This window comes from Sciurus carolinensis, chromosome 14 (genome assembly GCF_902686445.1).
Source record: "Sciurus carolinensis chromosome 14, mSciCar1.2, whole genome shotgun sequence".
Classification (NCBI taxonomy): Eukaryota; Metazoa; Chordata; class Mammalia; order Rodentia; family Sciuridae; genus Sciurus; species Sciurus carolinensis.
The window spans coordinates 7,645,117-7,671,143 of record NC_062226.1 but is presented as its reverse complement, the minus strand read 5'-3'; the positions used below and the strand labels follow the sequence as shown (position 1 = coordinate 7,671,143).

Here is a 26,027-nt window from a genome sequence, read left to right as displayed (position 1 = left end):
GAACTCAATGGATCCTTCCTTGTTGGGAGGTCAAAGCACCCTTTTACACAGAAACTAACAGTGCCGGCAACGGCCAACAGTGTTAGGTACCATTATAGGCACTGAGCAAAGTGCTTTACGTAATTATTTCTCACCAAAGCCCTGTAAGGCGTGTGTGGTAATTCCCATTTTACAGATGGGGAAACTGTGACCCAGATTTCCTAGCTAGTAAGTGGAGGAGCAGGGATTTGAACCTTAACTATCAGGCTGCAGACCCACGTGAATCAGTTGGCTTCACTGTGCCAAGGTGACTAGAGCAGTATAGCAGAGAAGAGGCTGCGGGGTTGGGTTTCAGAGTCTATTTCTTGCTAGTCCAGAGAGACAGTGTGTATAGTGGGAAGAGCATGGGACAGGGGTCCACAGAGCTGGCCTCCCCACTCTGGAGTGACCAGTTAGTGGCCTTGCCCACCCCGGATGGCTGTGTCCTGAAGAGAGTGCTCATCCCCTACATGGGGCCCTAGAGCCTATCCTGACATGATCTTTAAAGTTTTTCCCAAAACAACAGTTCTTTCTGTGGTTGTTTTCTGTTGCCGTGCTGGGTGTGGAAGCCAGGGCCTCCCTGCTGGGCGCACTGTAACAGCTCTCAACGCGCCAAAGAGGCAGCATCTTGGAAAGTGACTTCACCTCCCCAGGCACAGGATGAAATCTGCCTCCCAGATCAACAAATTTGGCTAACCCCCCATGTTAGTATTTAAGCTCACAATAGAGTCCAGGCTAAATTGACTGAAATAATCAGCAGGCCTCTAAGTAGAGACCATTTCTCTTATGAATATATTTGGAAAGATTTGTGCACCTACCGTATACTTATATTATGGAATATGTGGTTTAAAAGCGCGAGGTAGGTCTGTGGGAAAGGATGCAGGAGGATGTCTGTACTATGTTGAGTGGGGAGTGATTGCTGAACGCTGTGTCTGCCATCCCAGCCAGGGAGCCCTGAGCACGTGTGCACGCCCTCCCACCATGTGGGTACACAGAAGAGGCTCTGCAAGGTGCACCCGGGGTGGCTAGTGGTGGTGTTCACTCAGGAGTGAGGGCAAGGAGGGAGTTCCACTTTGTGTTTGTGCATCTCTCTATGCTTTGAAAATTTTCAACAAGAAATGTGTTTCTTTCATATTATTAAAAATCACATAAAGGCCAAACATGAAGATGTCTTATAACTAGTTTGTCAGTATTTGTGTGAGTGGGCATTTCTGAGGAAAGGGACTTGAGAGTGTTTGGAAAGCTTGTCCTCAGGTTGCTGGACTCTTTCTTCCTATCTCACTGACCGTTAGCATCCTCCACACAGGAGGATGCAGCTGTTTAGCAAGGAGACTGTTTTTGTTTTTGTTTTTTTGGTACCAGGGTTTGAACCCAAGGGCACTTAACCACTGAGCTACATCCCCAGCCCTTTTTATTTTTTATTTAGAGACAGGGTCTCGTTAGGTTACTTAGGGCCTTGCTAAGTTGCTGAGGCTGGCTTTGAGCTTGCAGTCCTCCTGCCTCAGCCTCTTGAGCTGCTGGGATTACAGGTGTGCTCCACAGCATCCTGCAGCAAGGAGACTGGAGCACAGCACAGGCCAGCAGCCTTGTTTGCTATCTTCAGATGTCCCAAGTACCCTCAGGGAAAGAAGAATAGATGTGTGGCCATGTTGCTTCAGGGAGAGGACAGTGCAACAGTCCCTAGGGGCAGAGTCCCCACCCTGGTACACTGGTAACACTGGCACTGTCCTCCTGGAATCTGGTTATTGTTGCCCTGTTAAAGTTCTCTTGATTTTTGTGTATTTATTTTCTTTCTGCCACCTTGCTAAATGTTTTAATTTTTCTAATAGTTTTGATTTGATTTCTGTAGGTGAGTATTCTATAATATATATTACATACATGCATATAACGTATATATTACATGTATGTATAATACATATTACATATATCACATATATTACGTACAGACCTGTAAATACATATATATGTAATTTTGTTTGGTACTGGAAATTGAAGCCAGTGGTGCTTCACTGAGCCACACCTCCAGCCCTTTTTAATTTTTGTTTAGAGACAGATTCTCACTAAGTTGGTGAGGCTGGTCTTGAACCTATGATTCTCTTGCCTCAGCCTCCCCAGTTGCTGGGATTACAGGAGCATGCCGCTGTGCCTGGCCATTCGTACCAATATTGTGATTCATTTTGTGTTCTGAAGTGAATTTTTGGAACAGTATTAAATAATGTTGCCCTGTGTGCATGTCAGGTGACATTAAAGATCTTTAACTTTCAATGGGGTTCTGCTTGTGGTTCAACTGGACATGTGCTTCCTAGATAGCCAGAGGTTCCTCTGTCCTCTTGGAAGGGGGATGATGGTCCTTATGTTCCATTTTATATTTACATTTAGGATTTCTATACGTTGGTGCAATAGTACCATCATTCTAAAATGTGTTCATATGTTTATTACAGAGCACAGGCTTAAACTTTTTATTAAATATGCATAGAGTTTGCTATTAGAATGTTTTTGTGATTATTTTAAAACCGTAATTTTTAAAATTTGTTTATTTTGGTACCAGAGAGTGAACTCAGGGGCACTTAACCACTGAGCCACATCACCAGCCTTGTTTTAAAATTTTGAAACAGGGTCTTGCTAACTTGCAATCCTCCCTCCTCCTGAGTTCTGGGATTACATGCATGTGCCACCACACCTGGTAAAACTATATTTTAATCTTACTTTAAGATTTTTTATATTATATTTAAAATCTTGATTGGTAGAAATGATTTTTCATAACCTTATTTCTTTGTATGAATAATATGCTTTGATGGTGGCATCACAATAGACACCGAGGGCCTTCCTAGGCATATCTCATTAATCTTCATAATAGGCCATTAAAGTATTTTAATTTAAATTTTGCAGATGGGAAAACCTAAGCTTAAAAGGTTTTAAATTTGCCCAGGGCTGGGCGTGTTGCTCAGTGGCAGAGTGCTTGCCTAGGATGTGCAAGGACCTGGGTTCCATCCCCTATTCTGCACAAAAAGAAAAAGAAATAAAAACTTGCCCAAGGATACACAGCCAGCAAAAGCCTGAACCTGAATTTGTAACCCTGGTTTGTCCGGACCATTTTTTTATTAGCCCTGAGGGGTGTGGTGACTTTGCCTGGGAGTCAACCCTGCACCCTCACCCCCTGGTTCATTCAAGAGAGCAGCCTGCAGAGCTCCCACGTTGGATAAAGGGAGCTGTGGCCTGGAGTCGGACTGCCTTACTCTCCTCAGCAAAAGGAGCCCCCCCCCCACTCCTAGGACATCTGTTCTGCCTCTGGGGCTTTAGAGTCCAGAACATTTGACCCGCCCATGGTTTTGACAACTTGAAGTGTGCTCCTGACCTTCCAGTCCATCTGATATTGGTCCTGCTGTTCCAGGTGTTTCAGCATGCCCTGGGCTCAGGGTATCTGGCACGTGTCACAGTGTGCTGGGTGGTCGTACTGAGTCCCTGGGCCATAAGGGTGAGGTTTTGGGGGGTGCCATAGGCCTTGAGCAGTTCCTGCAGTGATTCTAGAACCTGCCTTGGGGACTCCAGTTGTGATATTGGGTGCATCTGAAGATGTCCCAGGTAACCTCAGACTACCCGCTGTTTCTCTCAGGATGGAGGAGTGTGCTGAGTTCTCAGGACCTAGAGGATGTGGTAGAGAAGGACTTGCTTTCTTTCCCTCTTGGCCAAGAAGGAAGCAAGGTCCAGCAGGGCCTTGGTCCTCCTTATTACAGAGAGATGGAGACTGCCCCTGAACTTTTGAACACATATGTCGACCCAGTGGGTGGGAGAGGAGGCTGTAGAGGCCATGGTTGGTGTGCAGGAATTGGGCCTCTTGGCTGGAGCAGCTCCAAGAGCTCTGTGGTTTTTCTTCACATAAAGAGGGTGCAGGAAGGAGAGGGAGTGTGATGGCCAGGGATTATAGGGGAGAAAGTAGCTCAGGCAACTTGATTCTTAATGCTAAAATGGTCTTAATCCTTGTTTCCTTTTTGGTTTTGGATTAAAAAATGTAGGGCAGGGTTAGAATTGGCTGTTAATAATACCCAGGACAAATATATACTCTGAGAATTTTGGGAAGGAAGTAACTTTGTAGGAAGAATTGCAGCTGCAGCAGTTATTTGTGTCTTTCACACTTGTGGTACTTGGTTTGGCTTTCTGATTATATCTCTGCCTTCCCCAATCAGAAGGTTTCTTGAGCAAAATAATTTTTCAGTGCAGTTAATTTTTATTTTTTAAAATTTATTTATTTTTTATTGTAAACAAATGGGGTACAACTTGTTTCTCTGCGTTTAATTTTTCGTAGCAAAAATATCCTCAGTAATAAGTTCAAATAAAAACAGAGAGGGCTGGTGATATAGCTGAGGGGTAGAGCACTTGCCTAGCAGTCACAAGGTCCTGGATTCAATTCCCAGCACCACAAAAAGCAAAATAAAGACTGAGAACTATGCCCTTTCTGCTTTCATAGTAGCAGAGATTAAAACAGACAAACCTTAAGATGTTATTTTACGAGTTAGTAGTTGACCTGAAGAATCATACTGGTGAGAGTGTGTTGTTTTTGGATAATAACTTGGCAGCATTTATCAGAAGCCCAGAACATTTATACTTTTCATGCATTTATTCCATACTCAGAAAGCTCTCCTGTTGGATTTGTGCAAAGAACTCTGGGAACAAAGATGGTCACTGACACATTATCCTATGCAGAAAGCTTGGGATACTGAAAGGTACAAATTGGCAACTGAAGATTAATCATAATCTTACTTCATAAAAATAACACTGTGGTGTAAGTTTTCTAATTGTCCTGTGCATGTCTGCTGGTAAGGGAAATAGGTGGAGCCTATCCCCAGCCCCCCAGCCATATAGTGTGCACATTTTCTCCCTATGTTGTACTTACCCGAGAAAACCTTAACCTTAACCAAGGGTCTGTTCCTTTTTGCATCCGGACGTATCGTTGGGGAGGAAAAAGAGAACCTGCATAATTAAACTGGTTTCACTTTAAATCACAATCATGAACCTGAAATTAGCCCTTAGAACCATCCAGAAATGCCTAGCATATGCAAGGCCCTGAGTTCAATCCCCAGTAAATAAATAAAAAATTAATCAAAAGAACTGTCCAGAAATGCTAGAACAGAATAAATTCACTTCCTCAGTCGCTGGGAAGATACGTGGTATCTTCTGTCTTTGGCAGTGCTGGGGATTGAACCAGGGCCTTGCGCATGTTAGGCCAGCACTCCACCACCACGCTGGACCCCCAGCCAGGTACCTTTTTCTTCAAACCTTCTACGTGCCCTGCAACCTTCAGCTGATAACTTTGTCTCCAGTGGAACAACCCTTCACGATGCCGCTGTACCTCTCATCTGAATCCACTTGCAGGTCCCCCACTCCCAACAGTGTGGTGTCATGCGGATCTCTGCCTCCTACCCAGGTCAGGCTCTGGCCTGTCTCAGATCCAACCCCTTCTTCCTCCTGGGGACCTCAGTCTTTCCGCTGTCCATCCTCTTTTTTGGTTTATTGCCAATTTCATAAAAAAAATAATCTCATGTCTTTAAAAACAAACAAGACCCCACCTTGCTTTTACGTCTCTGCAGATCCTGTTAGTTTTCATGATCATTCTCTGCGACCTTTTGGTAAAACTTGTCCAGATAGCCTGTCTCCCCTTTCTCCTCCCCCCTTTAGTCTGGCATCGTCCTTGTTTGTCTCACTGAAAGGCTCTGCAAGGACAAGATCATGTTTCCATCCGCATCTTATTGATCCTATCAGGGTGAGGGATTTTCTCCAACCTTACCTCCTGTTCTGTTTGGTGATTACTCCCCAGTTTTTAACTACAGCCAAGTCACTCTTCCAAGCTCCAGAGCTACCTACAACGGCTTACCCAGTGTCCCCTCTTGGGTGTCTCTTAGCCATCCCAGTCTTAAGCAGCCAAAATAGAACTCTGGCTGTTCTCCCCCTCTCAGTCTAAATGTCTCTCCTTCAGTGTCTTAAGCCCCAGATCTTGGAGCCCTCCTCAGTTCACTGCAGCCTGTTGGCTTCACCTCTGATGCAAACATCACATCCACCACTCCTCACCTCCATCCACCACCCTGTCACGCCTGCTCTGCTGCCTTGGCCTCCTGCTTCTCTTCTCATCTCTGCTGTGCATCTGGGCACCTCCCTCCTCCCTCCCGTGCCTTCGCTGCACACTTCCGATGAAACCGTGCCCCGGCCCTGTCTGACCTGGCCTCCATTCTCAACCAAAAAATACCAACTTCAGTTCCAAGAAAACATCAAGTGCTGTTTCCTTTTTCCCCTTCAAGCCTTTGCACTTGGTGCTTCTTTCCCCAGTTCTTGGCTGCTTCCTCCTGGTCAGGCCCAACTTCCTCAGAGTGGCCTTGCCTGATCTCCTGTTTCCACAGCTGCCCACGCCTGTTTTTGTTTCCCACCATCATTGCTTATTGCTCTCTCTGGAGCTCCTGGGAGAAGCAGTGACGGCTCCTTTGATGTGGAGCTGCTTCCACGCTGGAGTGAGCCCAGGAGCTGAATGCATCTTGCCACTCCTTCCTGGTACACGACTAGCAAACCGTGGTTATGCAACAGGGGTTTTGGGAATGAGAGCGAATGCATGAATGCCTGTTTTCTCTTGCGGTTATTTCTAATGGATATGTAGTATTCCATTGCACAAATGTAACCTAATTTACTTAACCACTGCTCTTCTGTTGGATATATTTGTTTCCGGTTTTTTCACCACTCAGAAACATGAGAAATAATCTAAAAGACTATTGGGAATATTTTTGACTAAACTATGGACTATTATGCAGGCATTGAAAATCCTAGGAAGCATTTTTATTAATGCAGGAAAATGAGTATGTGAAGTGAAAAAAACATAATACAAAATTACATATCATTGTGATCTTAACTGTGTAAAAGTGCATGGAAAAAACTAATAGGAAATAAGCTAAAATGTTAAGCACTTCAAATTGGCAGGATCACAGATGACTTTTCTTTTTATTATCTTCTTTTTATTTTTTTATTTTTAAGTATACAAATAAAGCGCGATATTTTCTTCTTTATAATTTTCTGTGTTTTTCAAGTTTACTGCAGTGAGTATGTGGGTGTGTGTTTGCTACCAGGGATTAAATCCAGGGGTGCTGTACCACTGAACTACATCCCCGGTCCTTTTTCACTTTTTCAAGAGTGGAGTTTGCCAGATGCTACGTGGTTTAGGACAGATTGGTTGCAGATGCATCTAGGAGAATCCAGCTGTCCCCCATGGAGTCAGACATTAAGGAGGTTGCAAAAATGCAAAACTGCTAATCTCCGTAGGATTTCTTTCTTTGTGTGTGCATATGTTACTGAGGATTGAACCAGGGGTGCTCTACCACTGAGCTGCATCCCCAGATCTTTTTCTGTTTTTATTTTGAGATAGGATTTTGCTAAGTTGCTGGCCTTGAACTTGGGATCCCTGGAATCAGCCTCCCAAATCACTGGGATTACAGGCATGCACCATTGCACCCAGCTATTCCTAAGATTTCTTATTGTGCAAAATATTATTACTTTTTTATTAAATTGCTATTTATTAAACAGAATGGCTTTATTATTATTTTAAATGAATTGATAAATAATTTAAAACTTTTTCAGCTTAAGTTTTCATGTGGCAAATGCCAGTAGATATCTACTTACATAAACAGACTCTCTGGGGGCCCTCAGTTTCTAAGAAGTCCTGAGACCAAAAAGTTTAGAACCACTAAAGTAATGGTGGGTTGATCGACTTAGTTGACAGATTGGTGGGATTGCAGGATTTGAGGATGAAACCCAAGAGCAAATAACCTAGTCTAATAGGCAGGCATGCAATCAAAGTGACAATAATCCCCCTCTTCCTCCTCTTTTAGAGATCATGCATGATGTGATAAAGAAGGTCAAGAAGAAGGGGGAGTGGAAGGTAAGTAAAATGGCCCTAAAAGTGAGTTCATATGGAAAAAATAAGAGGGGTGGTCGAGCTGGAGGGAAGGGATAGGCAGGAATGGGGGCTTTATGTCACCAGAGGTGCAGAAAGCTCTTGGATTTAGGTGACCTGCTCTGCCTTCCATTTTATAGGATCTTGGTTCAGAAATCTGTTGGTCGTAAAGCTTATTTAAAGATCACCCAGTCAGTGTTGGGCATGGTGGCACATGCCTGCAATTCCAGTGACTCAGGAGGCTGAGGCAGGAGCATCGCAAGTTCAAGTCAGCCTGGGCAATTTAGTGAGATCCTGTCTCGAAAATAAGTTTCATAAATAAAAAGGGACTGGGGATGTGACTCAGTGGTAGAGCGTCCCTGGCTTCAGTCCCCAGTACTGCAAAAAAGAGAAAGATCACCTGGTTGGGCAGTGAGCGGTGGAACTCTTTTATCAAACCAAATCTGAAATGGAACCTGTTAGATAAACAGGAGGTGCATTTGTCCTGTGTTCTATGGGAGAGGGAGAAGAGACTCTACTTGCTCCTTTGGTGGCTATAAAGCATCTCCAGGAAGCCCACACAACAGTTTGAGTAGGCCTCATGTGTTCTTTCCTCTTCCAGCTATAACTGTATAAGACAAAAGGAGTAAAATTTTTCATAAAGTAACAAGTGCAGTGCTAGAAACTGCGATGTGAACAAAAGCAAGCGTTTAAGCCACGACAGAATGGCCTGGGTTCCTGCCGTGGCTGACTCAGGAATGGCTCGTGCCGTCCTCTGTGCATGTTGCCAGCATTGTGTTATCTTTATTATAATTATTTTATTTATTTTGCAGTACTGGGGATTGAACCTTGAGCCTTGTGCATGCTAGGAGAGCGCTCTGCTACTGGGCAGAGCCCCGTTTAAATTGTATTTTGAAACGGTCTCACTGAATTGTCCAGGCTGAGGTTGCACTTGCCATCCTCCTGCCTCAGCCCCGCAAGTAGCTGGGCTTACAGGTGGGCACCACGCACCCCCTACATTGTCAGCACTTTAAATGTTGCTCAGTTGTCTGGAGCCAGTCATCATACTGGCCGGGAGAGTGTGCATTTTACTTGAACTTCCCCATGGGGTTTATACTGGCTTTTCTGCCCGCAAGTTGCCAATGGTCAAGAGCCCACACATATTCAGGTTCACTGGACCTGGGGACAATAGAACCGATTGATATGGGAAGATTCTAAAGCCTCCCTCTGGCCTTGTGCCATTGTTTTAGCGAGCGCATCCATCCTCTCACCACCCAGAAGGGGAGGCCATCTGGAGGGACTCAGGATGCACATCTTTCTCTCTTGCCCTTCCCATCAGAAATGGGTTTGTAGACATGGGAGTTTTAAGCTATTCTCAAGGAAGCTGCCTCGTAAAATGAAACTAGGTGGCCCTTGTACTGCAGCAGAGAGCTTTCGGGTCCACACGTCTGCCCTGACGCACCTGGCTCCCATGCTTCCTTCTCAGCTGACATCACTAAAGAAGATCAGTTGCCTTGTTTTAACTTCTGGCTCCCTCTGTCCACTGTGGACCAGATGGGGATGGGAAGGGTGAGCTGAGTGCTGCAAGGGTGCACTTAGACCAGGACTGGGGTGCTTTTCTTGTTCCTCTAGTTTAGACAGAGTCCTTATGTGCCATACCATACGTGTGAACTCTAGGATTCTCCCTTAAAAATAGGCTATGGCCATGTGTGGTGATGCACGCCTATAATCCCTGCAACTTGGGAGGCTGAGGCAGGAGGATTGTATGTTTGAGGCCAGCCTCAGCAACTTAGTGAGATTCGGTTTTGAAATAAAAAGGACTGGGGATATGACTCAGTGGTAAACACCCCTGGGTTCAGTCCCTGGTACCCCAACCTCCAAATAAAGAACGAGTCGTGCCCTGAAAAATACTCACTAATATGATTATCTCTGAGTGTTGATGCTACAGATGATACCCCACCCCAGTCCTTTTTTTTTTTTTTTTTTTTTTTTTTTTTTTACAAGTACTTATTTTCTTAGTTTTTTCTTTTTCAGTACTGGGGATTGAACCCTGGGCCTTGTGCTTGCTAGGCAGGCACTCCATCAAGAGCTACATACCCAGCTTTTTAAAATTTATTTTATTTTTTATTTTGGGACAGGGTCTTGCTAAGTTGCCCAGGCCGGCTTCAAACTTACGACCTTCCTGGTTCCACCTCCTGGGTAGCTGGAATTATAGGCATGCACCACCGTACCTAGCTGGAAAGAAAAAATACTTTAAGTTTATGAAATTACGTCGTTAGTGAGAGCAAACGGTCACTCCTAGAAGAACAGGTCTGGGTGTGGGAGCGGGAGGCAAGCATGACTGCAGACTCGTGCCGCGGGGAACGGGCTTCTTCCATGTTCTGCGTTCCAGGAGCTCTCTGGGAAGCCTGCCCCAGCGAGCTGAGGAGACTCCTGGCAGCCACGCAGCCATGAGCTGTTCTCTTTTCTTCCAGGTGCTGGTGGTGGACCAGTTAAGCATGAGGATGCTGTCCTCCTGCTGCAAGATGACGGACATCATGACCGAAGGGATAACAAGTGAGCACAGCACGGTCTCGCACTTGAGCCACACTTGCCCTCTCGCCATCCCCATGGGGTGCTTTACTCCTTCCTCCATTATTGTTTGACCTTTGATGCTCTCGACAACCTGTGTGGCAAGACTGTAAACCCAAGAGAGACCCACGGCCATCTCTTTCCTCATCGCTGAATCCTTAGCACCTAGTGCAGTGCTAGGTGCTCCTTAAGTGTCATTAACAGAATGCCCAAAGGAAGGTTAGATGAAGAGAAAAGATTAGGCTGGGCGCGGTGGCACATGCCTGTAATCCCAGTGGCTCAGGAGGATGAGGCCGGAGGATAGCAAGTTCAAAGCCAGCCTCAGCAACTTAGCAAAACAGTAAGCAACTTTGCAGAGTGTCTCTAAATGAAATATAAAAAAGGACTAGGGTTGTGGTTCAGTGGTTAAGCACCCCTGGTATCACAAAAGAAAAGATCAGAATGGACACTTCAGAAAGGAAGAAATCCACATGGCCAATAAATACATGGAGAGTGGGACATCACATAGGCTCAACACATTAAATACTTACGCCCTGATAATGTCCAGTGATGGTGAAGAGGTAGAAAAATGAGGACTCTTAAATGATGGGATGGCCATTGTCTGAATACTCTGACCAACTCTGAACTATGCCCAGTAAAAGTGAAGGTGTGTGTGTCCTGTGGGCTCTGTGAGCGCCCAGGACATGCACAGGAGCACTTGTAGGGCGTTCACGGGAGCCCCAAATGGATCCAGCCAAAATGTCCTTCAAGAGTAAAATGGCTAAATGTGCAAGGCCCTGTGTTTGGTCCCCAGCACCACACACACACACAGAAGCAGAATGGTTAAATAAGTTGTGGGGTAGTGAAGTTACACCGCAGAATCTGCCTGACAGTGAAAACAGACACCCCCTCAATAGCGCGACTGAATCTGATAAACCCAGTGTTGAGCAAGAGAAGCACGACACAGGAGTGCTCCTCCAGCGCTTCCCTGTACGTACAGCTCAAGGCCGATGCTGCTCAGTGCAGACTGAGGTGGGGAAGAGCCCACTCCATGCCACTGAGGATGGTGGTTCTCTCTGGAGAGAAGCGGGAGGTCGTGATGAGGGAAGAGACACAGGGAGAGGGTGCTTCTGCCACACTGGCAAGGTTCTTTTAATTGGGGTGGTACGGATCCAGACATTTGTATTACAGTTATTCTGTTTGTTTTATATATTCTTTGGAATGTGCATTATAATTTCACAAAAAATAGTTTTTAAAATTGTATTATTGGTGCATTACGGTTATATAATAATGGCATTCATTATGCTACATTCATATAAGCAAACATAATTTGATCAAATAAGTAGGTTTTTTTTATTTTTATGTTTAGTAGGACTGGGGATTGGACCCAGGGGGTTCTACCGCTGAGCTGCGTCCCCAACCCTTTTTAATTTTTGAGACAGAGTCTTGCTATGTTGTTAAGATTGGCCTTGAATTTGCAGTCCTCCTGTCTCAGCCTGCCAAGTCACTGAGATTATAGGCATGTGTCACTGTTCCCAGCCAAATAAATGGATTTTTTGAAAGTTGCATCATCTAGCTGGGCATGGTGGTATATGCCTGTAATCCCAGAGACTCAGGAGGATGAGGCAGGAGGATTGCGAATTCAAAGCCAGCCTCATCAATTTAGCAAGGCCCTAAGCAACTCAGTGAGACCTTTCTCTAAACAAAATGTAAAAAAAAAAAAAAAAAAAAAAAGGACTGGGGATGTGACTCAGTGGTTAAGCGCCCTGAGCTCAATCCCTGGTACCAAAAAAGAAAGTTGCTTCACCTGCCCAGGGTCACTAGCCGTGTCATACCTGGTAGTGATGGAGTGAGCACTCAGACCTTCTGGCTCCTGTTCCAGAGCTCTTATTCACATTTGTGCAGCTCCAGTCTTACCCAAAGCTCCTTTCAAGAAACATTGTGTATTTTCATCTTTCAGGCAACATTGATTGAGCAGTCTCTTGGGTTGCTGCTGTAGCTCAGTGGTAGAGCATATAGTTAGCATGCACATGGCTCTGGGTTCAGTCTGCAGCACCACGATCAATCAGTCTATAGATTCTTGAAAGGAAAAGCAGTCTCTTTTGAGGTATTATTCTAAGACAGCACGTGATGTCAGGGGTACATCTATTTCAACGTGTCTCCTGATTTTTTTCCCTTGGAGACAGGCACCTTCGTATGATGTGTAGTTCACAGATCCTTGGTGGTCTTTGTTAAAATCATCACATACCACAGTTAAAGGAGGAAAAGTAGGAGGGTTGAGTTTTTCATTAAACTAGCTAAATTTAATTATTTCATTTTAAGGTCTGTTCTTTATTCTAAAATTATGTCAGGGTTTTTTTTTTGTTTGTATGTTTTGTTTTGTTTTGTTGAGATGGGATCTTGCCAAACTACCCATGCTGGGAATAACTGGAATTATAGGCATGTATCACCAAGCCCAAGCCGCTTTTTATCTTTCCTATTTAGGATGTTAAAAGTCCCTCAATTTATGCTAGGTGTGGTGCTGTGGGTCTGTAGTCACAGAGGCTCCAGAGGCTGAGACAGGAGGATCACAGGTTCAAAGCCAACCTCAGCAACTCAGCGAGGCACTGAGCAACTTAGTGAGACCCTGTCTCAAAATAAAAAACAAAAAAGGCTGGTGATGTGGCTCAGTAGTAAAGTGCCCCTGTGTTCAATCTCCAGTACCAAAACCAGAAAAGTCCTTAATTTGCGAAATTATGGTAATATCTTGTGGGTTTTCCTGTTGATGTGGGAACACACACTGTTTTGAGTGACTTTTGTGTCATCCAGTGATCCACGCCCATGTTATAAACAGGCTTGCCTCAATTTTGAGCTTATTAAGTTATTTTCCTCACTAAATTTTATAAAACTATTTTCCCAGTTGGGCATGGTGGCATGCACCCGTAGTCCCAGCTACTCAGGAGGCTGAGGCAGGAGAATCGCTCCATCCCAGGGACTTGAGACTAGCCTGGGCAATATAGTGAGACCCCCATCTCAAAGAAACAAACCCCAGCTAACACCCCTCCTTCTTTCCCCTATCACAAGAAAGGCACAACGGGAGAAGGGAGCCAAACTCACCAAGAGGTCTTTAGTGGAGAAGCATTACATCCTGCCTTATATCCTGCTGCCTCCTCCCCTGTCACCCTGGGGGCTGCTACCTTGCTCTCCTGTTTGTTTGTTGTTTGTGTGTTTGTTTTTTAAATATACATATTCCTAAATAAATGCTTATGCTACTGTCTCTGGATTGGTTGATGCTGACGTTGTTTGTTGACCTTCTGTGGTAGATGGGGTCTCACCTCCTCAACATGTGCAGCTCTGCCCTGCCCCGCCCCCAAAGGGGGGGTCTCAGTGTCCTTACTTAGCGAAATTTAAAAGTTCACAACCCTGTGTTGAGACCCCAAACATTTTTTGGAGGAAGTCTTAGTAGCCTAAGTGAAATATAAAACTCTACAGCCTCTGGCAAAGTAGATGTTTGGGGAATTTATTTTTTATTTTTTGGTACTGGGACTTGATCACAGGGTGCTTAACCACTGAGGCATATCCCCAACCCTTTTTTGTATTTTATTTAGAGACAGAGTCTTAATAAGTTTCTTAGGGCCTCACTAAGTTGCTGAGGTTGGCTTTGAACTCGTGATCCTCCTTCCTCGGCCTCCGGAGCTGCAGGGATCACAGGTGTACCACCGTGACCAGCTGGGGGATTGAGTTTAACATGATTTGAAAGCCTTTGTAAGTGCTACAAGGTATACTTCTGAAGTGATACCTTTTTTTACTTAACTCATCGGCACAAAGAACAACAGCCACACAGCTGTACTGTTCTCTCCATGCCAGTGCGCTGCAGCATAGGTAATCCCCCCGCTAAGCTTTATCAGGTGACAGAGGAGATGAAGGTGCTCCCAAAGTAGCTGAGATGACCATAAGGAAGCCAAAACCAGTGACTGGCTTTAACAGAGTGTTTGGGTTTTGAACTGTTGAGAGAATATTGTGCAGAGGATGTTTGTGGGGACTTTATTTGATGTGCAGAGGAAAATGGCATGGCTATCCACGACAAACCCAACTGGAGATTCTAAAGGAATTGCGATTATTTAGATGAGAAAAAGCTGAAGGAGGAGGCAAAGAACCGTTCTGGGCAGATGAGGTGACCTTTCCCATTTCCTCTGATGATAGATCAAGGAATTGAACTGCAGTGCAGAGTGGGAAATATGTCGTGTAGTAAGATTCCGGGTTTTCCAACATCACTGGCATAGTGAAACGGTGGCATGTACTCCCAAGAAATGTGGTCACTTTAAGGAGGGATGAATGATTCTTTTTCTTTCTCCTTACTGTAGATTTTCTTTTCTTTTCTCTTCTTTTTTGGCGGTGCTGGGGATGGAACCCAGGGCCTCACACATGCTAGGCCAGCGCCCTGCCACTGAGCCCCACCCCAGCTGTAGACCTTTACCTGTCCCAGCCTGAGGGTGGCCTGTCTGTATTGCTCTGTTTTCTGACCGCCAGTCATGTTTTCTCACTCACCTGGGCTGTTTTGTTGCCTAGTTGTGGAAGACATCAACAAGCGCAGAGAACCGCTCCCCAGCCTGGAGGCTGTGTACCTCATCACTCCGTCTGAGAAGGTGAGTGCCACCAGGGGAGAGCCCAGCTGGGGTGACGCCGTGCTGGGCTCGGGATCTCCGCGGCTCCGAGCAGCTGACGTTTCTAGGTTAAGCACGCATTTAACACGCTGCTGTGCTTAAGCTTGCAATCCACAAAGGGGGCGGGTGTTTGTACAATGAGAAGTGAAGAGTTTGCTAAGCCTTTTGAAATATGGCAGTTATGCAGAAAGCCCCGGCTGGCCTTCCAGGCCCGGATCGCTCTGGTTCCCCCTTGTGCTCCCTCTTCAGGCAGGAGAGCTACCTCCAGGCTTTGCTGCTTCATGTTTTCAGGGTTGTTTAATCAATATCCATTTAGTGTCCAAATTTACCTGTCTCATAATTTGGGGTTCAAATCAGCATCCAGGTAAGGTCCCCCCCTTGATTTTGGTTGATAGTTGTCTTAGATCTCTTAATTTATACATTTAAAAAAAATCCATCTGGTTTTCACTTTTGAGAATTGACTTCCCTGTGAGTTTCTGCAGCTGCAACTGTATTGCCAGCACATCAATATGAGTGTTCTAGAAGGGTCCTCACCAGCTTTGTGGGTCTCTTCTCAGGAACCCAAGTTAAGTGGCATTGCCACTCATTCTGGAATGATCTAAACTCTGAAATAATCTTAATTTTAACTTCTCAGAATCTGACTGTGGCCAAACGTGAGTGCTAGAATCATATGCCAGAAACCCCCCTGCTATTTTGTGCAAGTAGCTTGAAACCAGCTTGGATTGAGGTCCATTCAGATATTTGTCCCATTTGCTTCTGGAATTGGACTTAGTGTCCTCTTTTGTTCCTGTCCGCAGTCTGTTCACTCTCTCATCAGTGACTTTAAGGACCCACCAACTGCTAAGTACCGGGCTGCACACGTCTTCTTCACCGACTGTAAGTACACTGTGCACTGTCCCTGCTGCACAGGGGAGCTCATCTGGCTGAACCCAGCCAGGTCAGGCCAATAGGTTTTAGGAATGTTTTTGTTTTATTTTCTTTTGGGGTATTGAGGATGGAACCCAGGGGTGCTCTGCTATTGAGCTATATCCACAGCCCTTTTTATTTTTTTTTTTATTTTGAGACAGGGGCTCGCTAAGTTGCTTAGGGCCTCACTGAGTTGCTAAGGCTGGCTTTGCACTTGCCATTCTCCTGCCTCAGCCTCCTGAGCCCCAGGGATTATAGGCGTGTGCACTGTGCCTGGCTATAGGGAGGAAACAAATTGTTTCCGTGGTTTTCCCAACCTTTCATTTTCTGTTCAGAAGATAAATTGCATAAGTAACAAAAATAAACACGTGCAAATGCACACCTGTTAGATCCTGCATTTCCTTCTGCTGGAACAGCTCACCCAGAACCTCCTCTAAGGACAAAGGGCATGGAGCTGTGAATTTTCCTGATTTCAGGTACAGCCTTCCAGGTAGCACTGTATCCTACAGGGCATTTCTATTAGTTTTTCAACTCAGAGATATTGTGCTCCAGTGGTCTTGTATTGTAGAATCTGCCTCGTTGCTCTAAAGTTGGGTTTCTTATTTTGTGCGGGTTTGGGCATAGATCCTACTGGAGAAGGTATGAGAGAAGAGTAGAACAGTATGAAACAGCAAGACTTCACCTGCTCTTCTAAGAAGACCCCTAAAATCACCTCTGAGAAAATGGAAATGTTATAGCAAAAAATAGCCTTATAAATAGTATTTGAATATGAGCAACAAAAGGAACAGACCATGGCATTAGTAATGATAAGCCAGTGGCACGTGTCTGGGCTCCTGAAGCCTTTGTGAGGCCTGGGAGAGTTGCTGGAAGTCATGGTTCTCTCCCGTCGGCCAAGCTACTTAGCAGTTCTGAGGGAAATGTCTGATAGGTGTGAGATGCACGTTTACATTAAAGACCTTTCCTTCTCCCTCCTTGATCACTTCTGGGTTTCTTTCCTTGGTATCAGAGAGCAGTCTTTGTTAGCTCTTTGTGTCTCTATCCTTTTATACCCTGGAGGTACTGAATATTTTAGGATGGCATGAACTATCTAGTTGCCTTTTAAAAATCTGAATAAAATGAAGCATCTATTGGACACGTTCAGCTGTTCAGTGAACCAGCCGCTGCCCAGGAAACCTGACTGTCCTTGTCATTCCTGCAGCTTGCCCAGATGCCCTGTTTAACGAGCTGGTAAAATCTCGAGCAGCCAAAGTCATCAAAACGCTGACAGAAATCAACATTGCGTTTCTCCCGTATGAATCCCAGGTGAGGCCGAGCAGAAAATCTGCATACTGATCATTCTGTTGGGAGCGCTGGTGAGGGAGGGCAGGCGAAGTGAAGTGGGGGAGGGTTGGCTTCCTGTTCTGATTGGCCACGTGACTGTCATGTGTGGCTGTTTATTTAATGGAGATGGTTTTCCGCAGGCATCGATGCCCTCGTCTTACTCACCGGTCACTTCTGGCTCCTGTCGGGCATCAGGCCTTTGTGTGCATGTCTTCCTTGCCCAGGTTCACTCCTCTTGGCTGACTCCTTAAATAACCACAAGCAGCCAGTCCTGAGAGAGCCTGGCAGGAGAGGCGGGGGATCAGAGCATCCCATCTGCTGCCGAGGCTGTGTTGGAGATGGCATCAGCTGGTCACGTGCAGGGACAGATGGTGGCCCGGGTAGCTGTTAACCCTTCACTCACAGAGGCCATGGCAGCACACTTCTCACCTGGAAGAAAATGAAGTTGTTAGACCAGTTAAGCTGAAGCTGGTTGTAAGGGAATATGCAAAGTATGTCTTGTTAAAACATCTTGTGCAGACAAAGAACCAAAACCAACACGCCTTTTCGTTTATGGTGATGGAAGGTGATTATAGCGTATTGGCTCTTTACAGAGCAGCTTCTAGAACCAGAGAGTGACCTGTTCTTAGCAAAGGAGGAATGGGGGTGCTGGGGCTGCGGCTCAGTGGCAGAGCACTTGCCTGGCATGTGTGAAGCTCTGGGTTTGATCCTCAGCGCCACATAGAAATAATAAAATAAAGGTATTGTGTCCATTTACAACTAAAAATCAAAAAAAAAAAAAAAAGAAAAGAAAAGAAGGAATGGAAAAGACAGGGAACATTTAGAGCTGGTCTCAGCCCCTTCTCACTTGGCTTGAAGCCTGTTTCCTGCTTCAGAGCAGCAATTTCTGTTCCCCGCATGGGCTGTCACCACCTGGATTGGACACAGTCCAGCTTTAGCTTATCCAACAATATTACATTTCAGAAACTTTAAGAAAGTAATAGACCTTTTAAAAAATCATTTTCTAAAGAAGATCAAGATAGTTTAAATAAAAGAAGTTCTGTGAGAATACTGATAACTGCTAGACTTGGTAGTTTTAAGAATAAATTTTAAACTCCTGGGAGGGACCCCTTAAAAAATAAAAGGAATCCAGGCATAGTGGTGCCTGCCTGTAATCCCAGCTACTCGGGAGGATGAGACACGAGGATCGGCCAGCCTGGGCAGCTTAGGAAGACCCTGTCTCAAATAAAAAAAATGAAAAGGGCTGGGAATGTAGCTCAGTGGTGGAGCACCCTGGGTTCAATCCCCGGTACCAAAAATAAAAAATAAAAAATCAGAACATTTTACTGAGGACAGGGACAGGATATTATTAAACTTAGAGAAAACTTCTTCATTTGTTCACAGTCACAGCCCAATTTCTAGCTTGTGACTTATTTGTTAGAGGGCACAGCCTCCTCTTCTCTCCTGGCCTTGTTGTTCAGACACATTAGGTGCCCGTCCGCCCCAGGGAAGTCTCCTGCCAGGGATGAATGCCCCACCTCCTCAAGTCTAACTCAGGTGTCCCCTTCTCCGTGAGTCCAGTGTCCTCCCCGTCCAGTCCTCCTGGACATCTTTCCCTATTTATTTATTTATTTATTTATTTCCATGATCAATGGACCTTTATTCTATTCATTTATTCATGTTCGGTGCTGAGAATCATACCCAGCGCCTCACACATGCCAGGCAAGCGCTTCAATGTCCGCTGCTGCCCTCACCACTGCTCTTCCAACTCCTTGAGGACAGAGATATTTTGGCCACTTGCAGCTCCGGTGCTCGGCGTGGTGCCTGGCACTGGAACAAATGACGTGTCCTGCACGTGCCCCGCCAGGGTGGTGGGACGCCTGAGGCTCACCCTCTGGACACACACGCCATGTGCATTGTTTTCCCCTCCTCAGGTGTATTCCCTGGACTCTGCTGACTCCTTCCAGAGCTTCTACAGTCCCCACAAAGCTCAGATGAAGAATCCTATACTAGAGCGTCTGGCAGAGCAGATCGCAACCCTGTGTGCCACACTGAAGGAGTACCCGGCCGTGCGGTACCGGGGGTAAGGCGCCGTCTCCCGGGAAGGCGTGCTGGCGTCCAGCGAGGCGCACCTCCAAGTCTGCCTTTGGTCTTACGTTTCCGCTGGCATTGCCTCAAAGGGTCAAGGCTTCAGCATCTCTCACTTAAGATTACTCTTCTAAAGGTTTTATCTTTTACGGTGTCTTGAAATATAATGCATACAGAAAAGAGCGTAGTATGTACATACGTTTAGCCATCAAATAACCAAAGTGCAATCCCTGCGTGACTGTAGCCTGGGCTTTCCAGTTTTCAATTTCTTTCTAGACTCTAAAAAACAATATTATCTTTGTAGAGTTGTTCTTCTTGTTGTTGTTTAAGTATTCTTTTTAGTTGTAGATGGACACAATATCTTTTTTTGTTTGTTTATTTGTATGTGGTGCTGAGGATGGAACCCAGTGCCTCACACACTCTAGGCAAGCGCTCTACCACTGAGCCCCAGCCCCAGCCCCTACAGAGGTATTTGAGAGTAAGATACAATATTGACTGAATAATTCTCCCAAGGACACTCTTGTCAAATTTATGAGGTAATTCCTTGTCACTTACTTGCTTTGTGCTGAAGATTCAGTCTGGGTAGCTAAGGTCTGGATACGAGCTGTGAGCACAGGTACGCACTCCTGCACTTGTCCCTGTGAGGCCGCCCCTGTGCACAGCACCTGCGCCATGTGCTCTGGAGGCCTGGAGTTAGGCAGGCGGAGGCCCTTCCAGCAGAGGACACGCTAGAGGTGATGTCTGCGCATCTTGAAGGACAGGTTCCGATCTCAAGCAGATGAGGAAGGGCAATGGGTTCTGGCCATTGGCATAAGCAGAGCTTGGAGTTGGGAAAGCAGAGGGCAGCATGGGGCAGCGCAGGGGTCTGCAGGGTGCACGTGTAGGGCACGCAGCCAGAGGAAGGCATTCTGGAGGCCTGAAAGGCCAGGTTTGGGATTATGTCCTTCAGCGGCTTCACTGGGAAACGTCTGGGGATTGGACAGAGAGCAGACTCAGCGCTCTGGAGGCATGACGGTAGGGCTGAGGGGGAGTCGGGGTGCGGAGAAGCCAGGAGAGCAAAGCAGGGCCACTGCAAGAGCAGGGAAGGGCCTGGACGTGGAGTGATGAGCGCAGGGGAGGCAGGTCAGGATGGACCCCAGGCAGTGGGGGCTCCCTGCAACTCAGGGGCCACCCGTCCTTCTTGTCTCATTGTTAGCAGGAAAGTGTGGTCATGGGCAACACCTTGTGGCTGCCTCAGGGCCTGGCATCCCGCCTTTGTGGGCTCGTGGTGCAGAGCCTGCTGGAAGTTAAGAAACAGGCCTCGGCGCTCGCTCCTGGGCTGGGAACAAGCCACTGTGGTCCTGAGGTTGGGAGGGGTGACATCAGCCAACTCCCTGCAAAGCCAGGGGAGCCCAGGCAGTGTCGTCATGCTCAGCCAGGCGGAGGGGTCTGACGGTTCCCGCTGCTGTCATCCCGGCTGTGTGGACGAACGTGTCACTTACCAGCCAATGAAATAGACCCAACGGAGTTTGAATCAAGAGAAGTGAGACTCGTACAGGTCAGGCCCAGATGTCCTGATCATGGGAAAGGAGGAGTGGTCCAGGCCTGTCTTGAAGCCTGGCCGTTAATCTAGACTTCTGTTTCCATTTAATTAGTTTTTTAAAAAGAACAAATAAGGGGCTGGGGTTGTGGCTCAGTGGTAAAGCGCTTGCCTAGCATGTGTGAGGCACTGGGTTCAATTCTCAGCACCACATAAAAATAAATGAATAAAATAAAGGTCTATCAATATCTAAAAAATATGAAAAAAAAAAAAAGAACAAATAAGGAAATCACTTTGTGTGTGTGTGTGTGTGTGTGTGTGTGTGTGTGTGTGTGGTTCTGGGGATCGAACTCAGGGCCTTGTGCTTGGGAAATCACTTATTTTTGTTCTAGGTACCGAGCTAAGTATTTTACTTTTCCTTCATATGTATGTGTAGTACATGAATGCATTCTTGTGGTACTGACCACGCCCACGCGTCTCCTGCCCTCCCTGCATCCTTCCCTGTGCCCTGAGTGCCTCACTTGGTGCCCAGGTGGTTCACCCTCTGCTCCTCCTCTCTTGTCAGGGAATACAAGGACAACGCCTTGCTGGCTCAGTTAATCCAGGACAAACTCGACGCCTATAAAGCTGATGACCCAACAATGGGGGAAGTAAGTCTGGGGCTGGGCAAGAAGATCACCTTACAGAGTGACCACAGTGTCTGTGTGACAGTCCAGGGGACGGTGCAGTAACATTGCTCACAGATGTGTGTGAGGGCTGCTCTTTCTGTGTGTTGGCCTCCAGTGACATGCCAAAGTTCTTGGGAGCCAGGTGTGTTCTGCAGAGTGACCGACTTGCTTCTGTTCTCCAGGACCTTCCCAGTTTCACCACTGAATGTCCCTCACCCAGGAACCCCTGGTAGTACAAAGGCAAAAAGGCAAAGGCAAAAAGTTGACATGGGTACAATCTTTTGAACTCATTCAGATTTCATTAGTTTTTGCATCTGCTCTGTGTATGCACAGCTCTAATGCAGTTTTTTAAAATTAATTTTAAAAATTTGTTTTAATTGGTTATACATGACAGTGGAATGCATTTTGACATAATGCAGTTTTTAAAAAAAAAATTTTTATAGTTGTAGATGGACCCAATACCTCCATGTTTTTTATTTATGTATTTTTATGTGGTGCTGAGGATCGAACCCAGGACCTTACATGTGCTAGGTGAGTGCTCTACCACTGAGCCACAACCCCAACCCTCTAATGCAGTTTTTTGTTTGCGTGGTGCTGGGGATTGAACCCAGGGCCTTGTGCATGCAAGACAAGTACTCTACCTACTGAGCTATATCCCCAGCCCCTAATGCAGTTTTAACACTCGCACAGTGCATGTAACCACTACTGCAGTCAAGATGCAGAGCTGGGTGCAGCTCAGTAGGACAGCATGTGTGGGATCCTGAGTTGAATCCTCAGCACCCTTCCTGCCACAACTAGATTCAGAGCTGTTCGTCACTACCTTGTATTTAAAACAGAAAGTCCCAGGTCCTGGTCTGGATGCTTGGTCACCCACTATAGCTGAACCTGGAGGGTGTTTTTCTCCAGATGCTCTTGGGCCCCCAGCCAGGTTCAGATCTGCGCCACAGGCCCTCACTGTGGAATGGAAATATTGGAGTCTGCCTGGAGTGCTGGTGTTCCTGCCAGGCAGTCAGCGGATTGCTCGGTGCTGTTTTAGTAGGGCTGCTCTTCCCTGTTCTCTTCCTGCTGTGCCCTTGACAAGATGGACTCTGCTAGGTGGACCGCTCTAGCTGTCTAAGTGGCCTTTGAGACATCTCCTTGTCTGCTTCTAGGGCCCAGACAAGGCACGCTCCCAGCTGCTGATCCTGGATCGGGGCTTTGACCCCAGCTCCCCCGTGCTTCATGAGTTGACTTTCCAGGCCATGAGTTACGACCTGCTGCCTATTGAAAATGACGTTTACAAGTAAGTGGAGTGTTATAGACCCCAGAGTGACCGCAACTTTGCACCATGAACTAGGAAGGCCTTTAACTTAAGAAAAAGGATGTTTTTAAGCCTAAGACAAGCAGGTACAGTCTCTCAAATAGGCCTCTAAGCTTTTCTGTGGGTTCCTAAATCCACATGGCATTTCTAGGCAGGAACTTGCCCCTTTCTGAGCAGCACAGAAACTTCTTATCTGTAGTTCACACTCATATCACTTCAGATTGGAGCCTGCTTGGCTGTTAATAGGTTGAGTGTGTGTGAGTGTGTGTCTTACTTAATTAAAACTTTTTAATCATAAGATAGATGATGTTAAAATATATCAACAGGAGTTTCTCACTGAACTTTCTATGCAATAAAACTGTTTTCTTCATTATAAAAATATTTTTCTTAGTAGCTATAGTTAGAAACTCAGTTTCCTTTTCTTTTCTTTTTGTAGTACTGGAAATTGAACCCAGGGGTGCACTACCACTGAGCTACATCCCAACCCTTTTTGTTCTTTATTTTGAGACAAGGTCTTGCTAAGTTGCCCAGGCTAGCCTCAAACTTGTGATCCTCCTGCCATAGCCTCCTGAGTTACTGGAATTTCAGGTGTATGCCACCGTACCTGACTGAAATACAATTTCTAAAACCTAATTTTTGTTTTTATGTCAACAGACTACTGTTTTCATGTCATTTAGTTTATAGCATTGATCATAAAAATGGTAGTTTCAAAATGAAGGTTATAAAATACGAGTGACTCTCAGCTCTTCTTCATTTAGTACCTGTAACTCTTGCTTCCTCCAGCTCTTCAGATTGCACATTTAACAGTACATCAAGGGCCAGCTGAATGTAGCTGCTGGACACCATTTGAGGATGGCATCCTAGCTCTTTCCGGGAGAGGGATAAACAGGAGCTTTGCCTGTCCCCTGTAGGTAACTCTTGAACCCATATATAGCTGGGTGTGGGGATGCACAGCTGTGATCCCAACAACTTGAGAGGCTGAGACAGGAGGATCACAAGTTCAGGGCCAGCCTGGGCAACTTAACTAGACCCTGTCTCAAAATAAAAACTTGAAAAAGGGCTGGGGAATGCAGCTCAGTGATAGAGCACCCTTGGGTTCAACCCCCAGTACTGCAAATAAATAAATAGTAAGTAAGTAAGTAAATAAATAAACCCACGTATAATCTGACCTCACGCCCTGGACCAGGTGGCTCTGGGGGAGCTCATATCGACCAACCTTGGAGAGGTAAAACAAAGCTTTAAATTGTCGGCTTTGAGCAGAGCGGTGAGTCTCTTGCTCCTTGAGGAACTGCAGACCATGTTGGTGCTACCTACACAGCTGACCTGCTGCCCATCAGACGGTCGGCATGGTATGAGTCATTCCTCTGATCACTGGGAAGATGCTCTCATTACAAAGGGGCCAGGTGAGTTCCCTGGGGACAGCAGCCCACCTGAGTCCTGTCTCCTGTAGGTACGAGACGAGTGGCATCGGGGAGGCACGGGTGAAGGAAGTGCTTCTGGACGAGGACGATGACCTGTGGATAGCGCTGCGCCACAAGCACATCGCAGAGGTGTCCCAGTAAGAGCCCCTCAGAGCCTCCTCCAGGCGGGCGCGCTGCCCAGCTGCCGTGGGTGACAGGCTCGCTCTGGGCAACTTGGGAGTGAATTCATTGCCTTGGCAAAGCTGCCAGCATGCTAACCAGGAATGGCAACTCCTTCTGTTCCCTGAGCTCAGCTACTCCCATTTCATAAAGTTAGAAAATCCACTCTGCTTGAGGGTTGCCTTTGGGATTCTTGGAAAGCACTGTGGCTCTCTCAGAAAAATGCCTCATAGGCTCCTAGAGCCAATCGTTCCACGGAGAGCTCCGCGCCGTGTCCAGCTGGATGGTAGCGACGGACACGCAGTCTTGCCAGTGCTCACCTGACATTCATGAGCAAAGCTCCTGTCTGTGCACGGAACCATCCCTTGCTCTGAAAATGTTTCCAAGCGCTTTGAATAATTACACTTGTTATAAGACCTTTAAACTATAACTAGCAGTTCTGCTTTTCCAGAAAAACACGTTCTGCTATGGGGAGTTGATATCCTCAGGAAATTCACAAAGAGTGAGAAAGCAGTACACCTTGGATAGTCGCATTTTTTAGAGAAACCATCTCCCATCCTTTTTGATTTGTCTTTTCTTTCTGTCTTTATTTCCCCACTGTGGCGCTGAGGATTGAACCCCCAGCCTTGATGCACGGGAGGCAAGCCCTGTACCCTGAGCTGCATCACTACCTCTCTGGCCCTTCTCCCACCTTCCTGACCTCTCAGCCTTAAAAATTACTAATGTTTCAATCCCCAGCGCCACAAAAAAAAAAAAAAAATTACTGATGCACATTTGCACATTTTCAGTACTTAAACTTAACTATGGATTAATCAGATCATACACTTTATTGCACTTATATATGTTCAAACACATTTGAAAAGGATGAGGTAAAACAGGAATAGATGTTTTAATGTTTTTTTCTCTTACTTTTTTTTCTGGGGGAAGTGGTAATATTGGGAATGGAATCAGGGCCTTGCACATGCCAAGCAAATACTCTGGAGTTATATCTCCAGCTTTTTCATATTCTGAGTCACTACGTTGCCCAGGCTGCCCTCAAATTTAAGATCCTCCTGCTTGGCCTCCCAGGTGGCTGGGATTACAGGTGGCACCACCACGCCTGGCTTTTGATGTTTTCTTCTCTTTGCCCTTTGACCCAGCTGGGGCATCGTGCTCTGGAGACCACTGGTTTAAACTATTAATTAAAGTGGCAGGAAAGTAACTGCATAGTCATAAGAGAAGGCTGGTACATGAGTGCTGTGCCCTCGGCAGAGCCCTTGGCGTTGCTGAGACTCAGCTGCCCCCTTCTGTTTCCAGGGAGGTCACCCGGTCTCTGAAAGACTTTTCTTCTAGCAAGAGAATGAATACTGGAGAAAAGGTAAGCTCACGCCACTGCTCAGTGCCCTGGAAATCAGTCCCTGTTCTCTTTCCGGGAGCGGGGGAAAGGCCTCTTCTCCTGCAACTAGGGAGTTAATGAGGTTTATTTTTCTCTTCGTTTAATGTCAGTTCATCTGGTTTTTGTACTTGTGATTCATATCTGGAGCTCCCATCTTCTGATGTTTAGAGAGAGC

General features: G+C 46.1%; 1 protein-coding gene across 2 annotated transcripts in view; it reads left to right on the top strand.

Moving 5' to 3' along the window:
• Positions 1 to 26,027, top strand: part of Stxbp1 (syntaxin binding protein 1) — a 66,367-nt gene that overhangs the window by 20,878 nt on the left and 19,462 nt on the right. For both annotated transcript variants that reach the window (XM_047523854.1, XM_047523853.1), the window contains exons 2-11: positions 7,881 to 7,930; positions 10,399 to 10,480; positions 15,023 to 15,099; positions 15,915 to 15,993; positions 17,222 to 17,325; positions 19,257 to 19,405; positions 21,495 to 21,579; positions 22,749 to 22,879; positions 24,348 to 24,455; positions 25,774 to 25,834. In XM_047523854.1, coding sequence (XP_047379810.1) covers positions 7,881 to 7,930; positions 10,399 to 10,480; positions 15,023 to 15,099; positions 15,915 to 15,993; positions 17,222 to 17,325; positions 19,257 to 19,405; positions 21,495 to 21,579; positions 22,749 to 22,879; positions 24,348 to 24,455; positions 25,774 to 25,834 — 926 coding nt within the window. The remainder of the gene's footprint in view (positions 1 to 7,880; positions 7,931 to 10,398; positions 10,481 to 15,022; positions 15,100 to 15,914; positions 15,994 to 17,221; positions 17,326 to 19,256; positions 19,406 to 21,494; positions 21,580 to 22,748; positions 22,880 to 24,347; positions 24,456 to 25,773; positions 25,835 to 26,027) is intronic.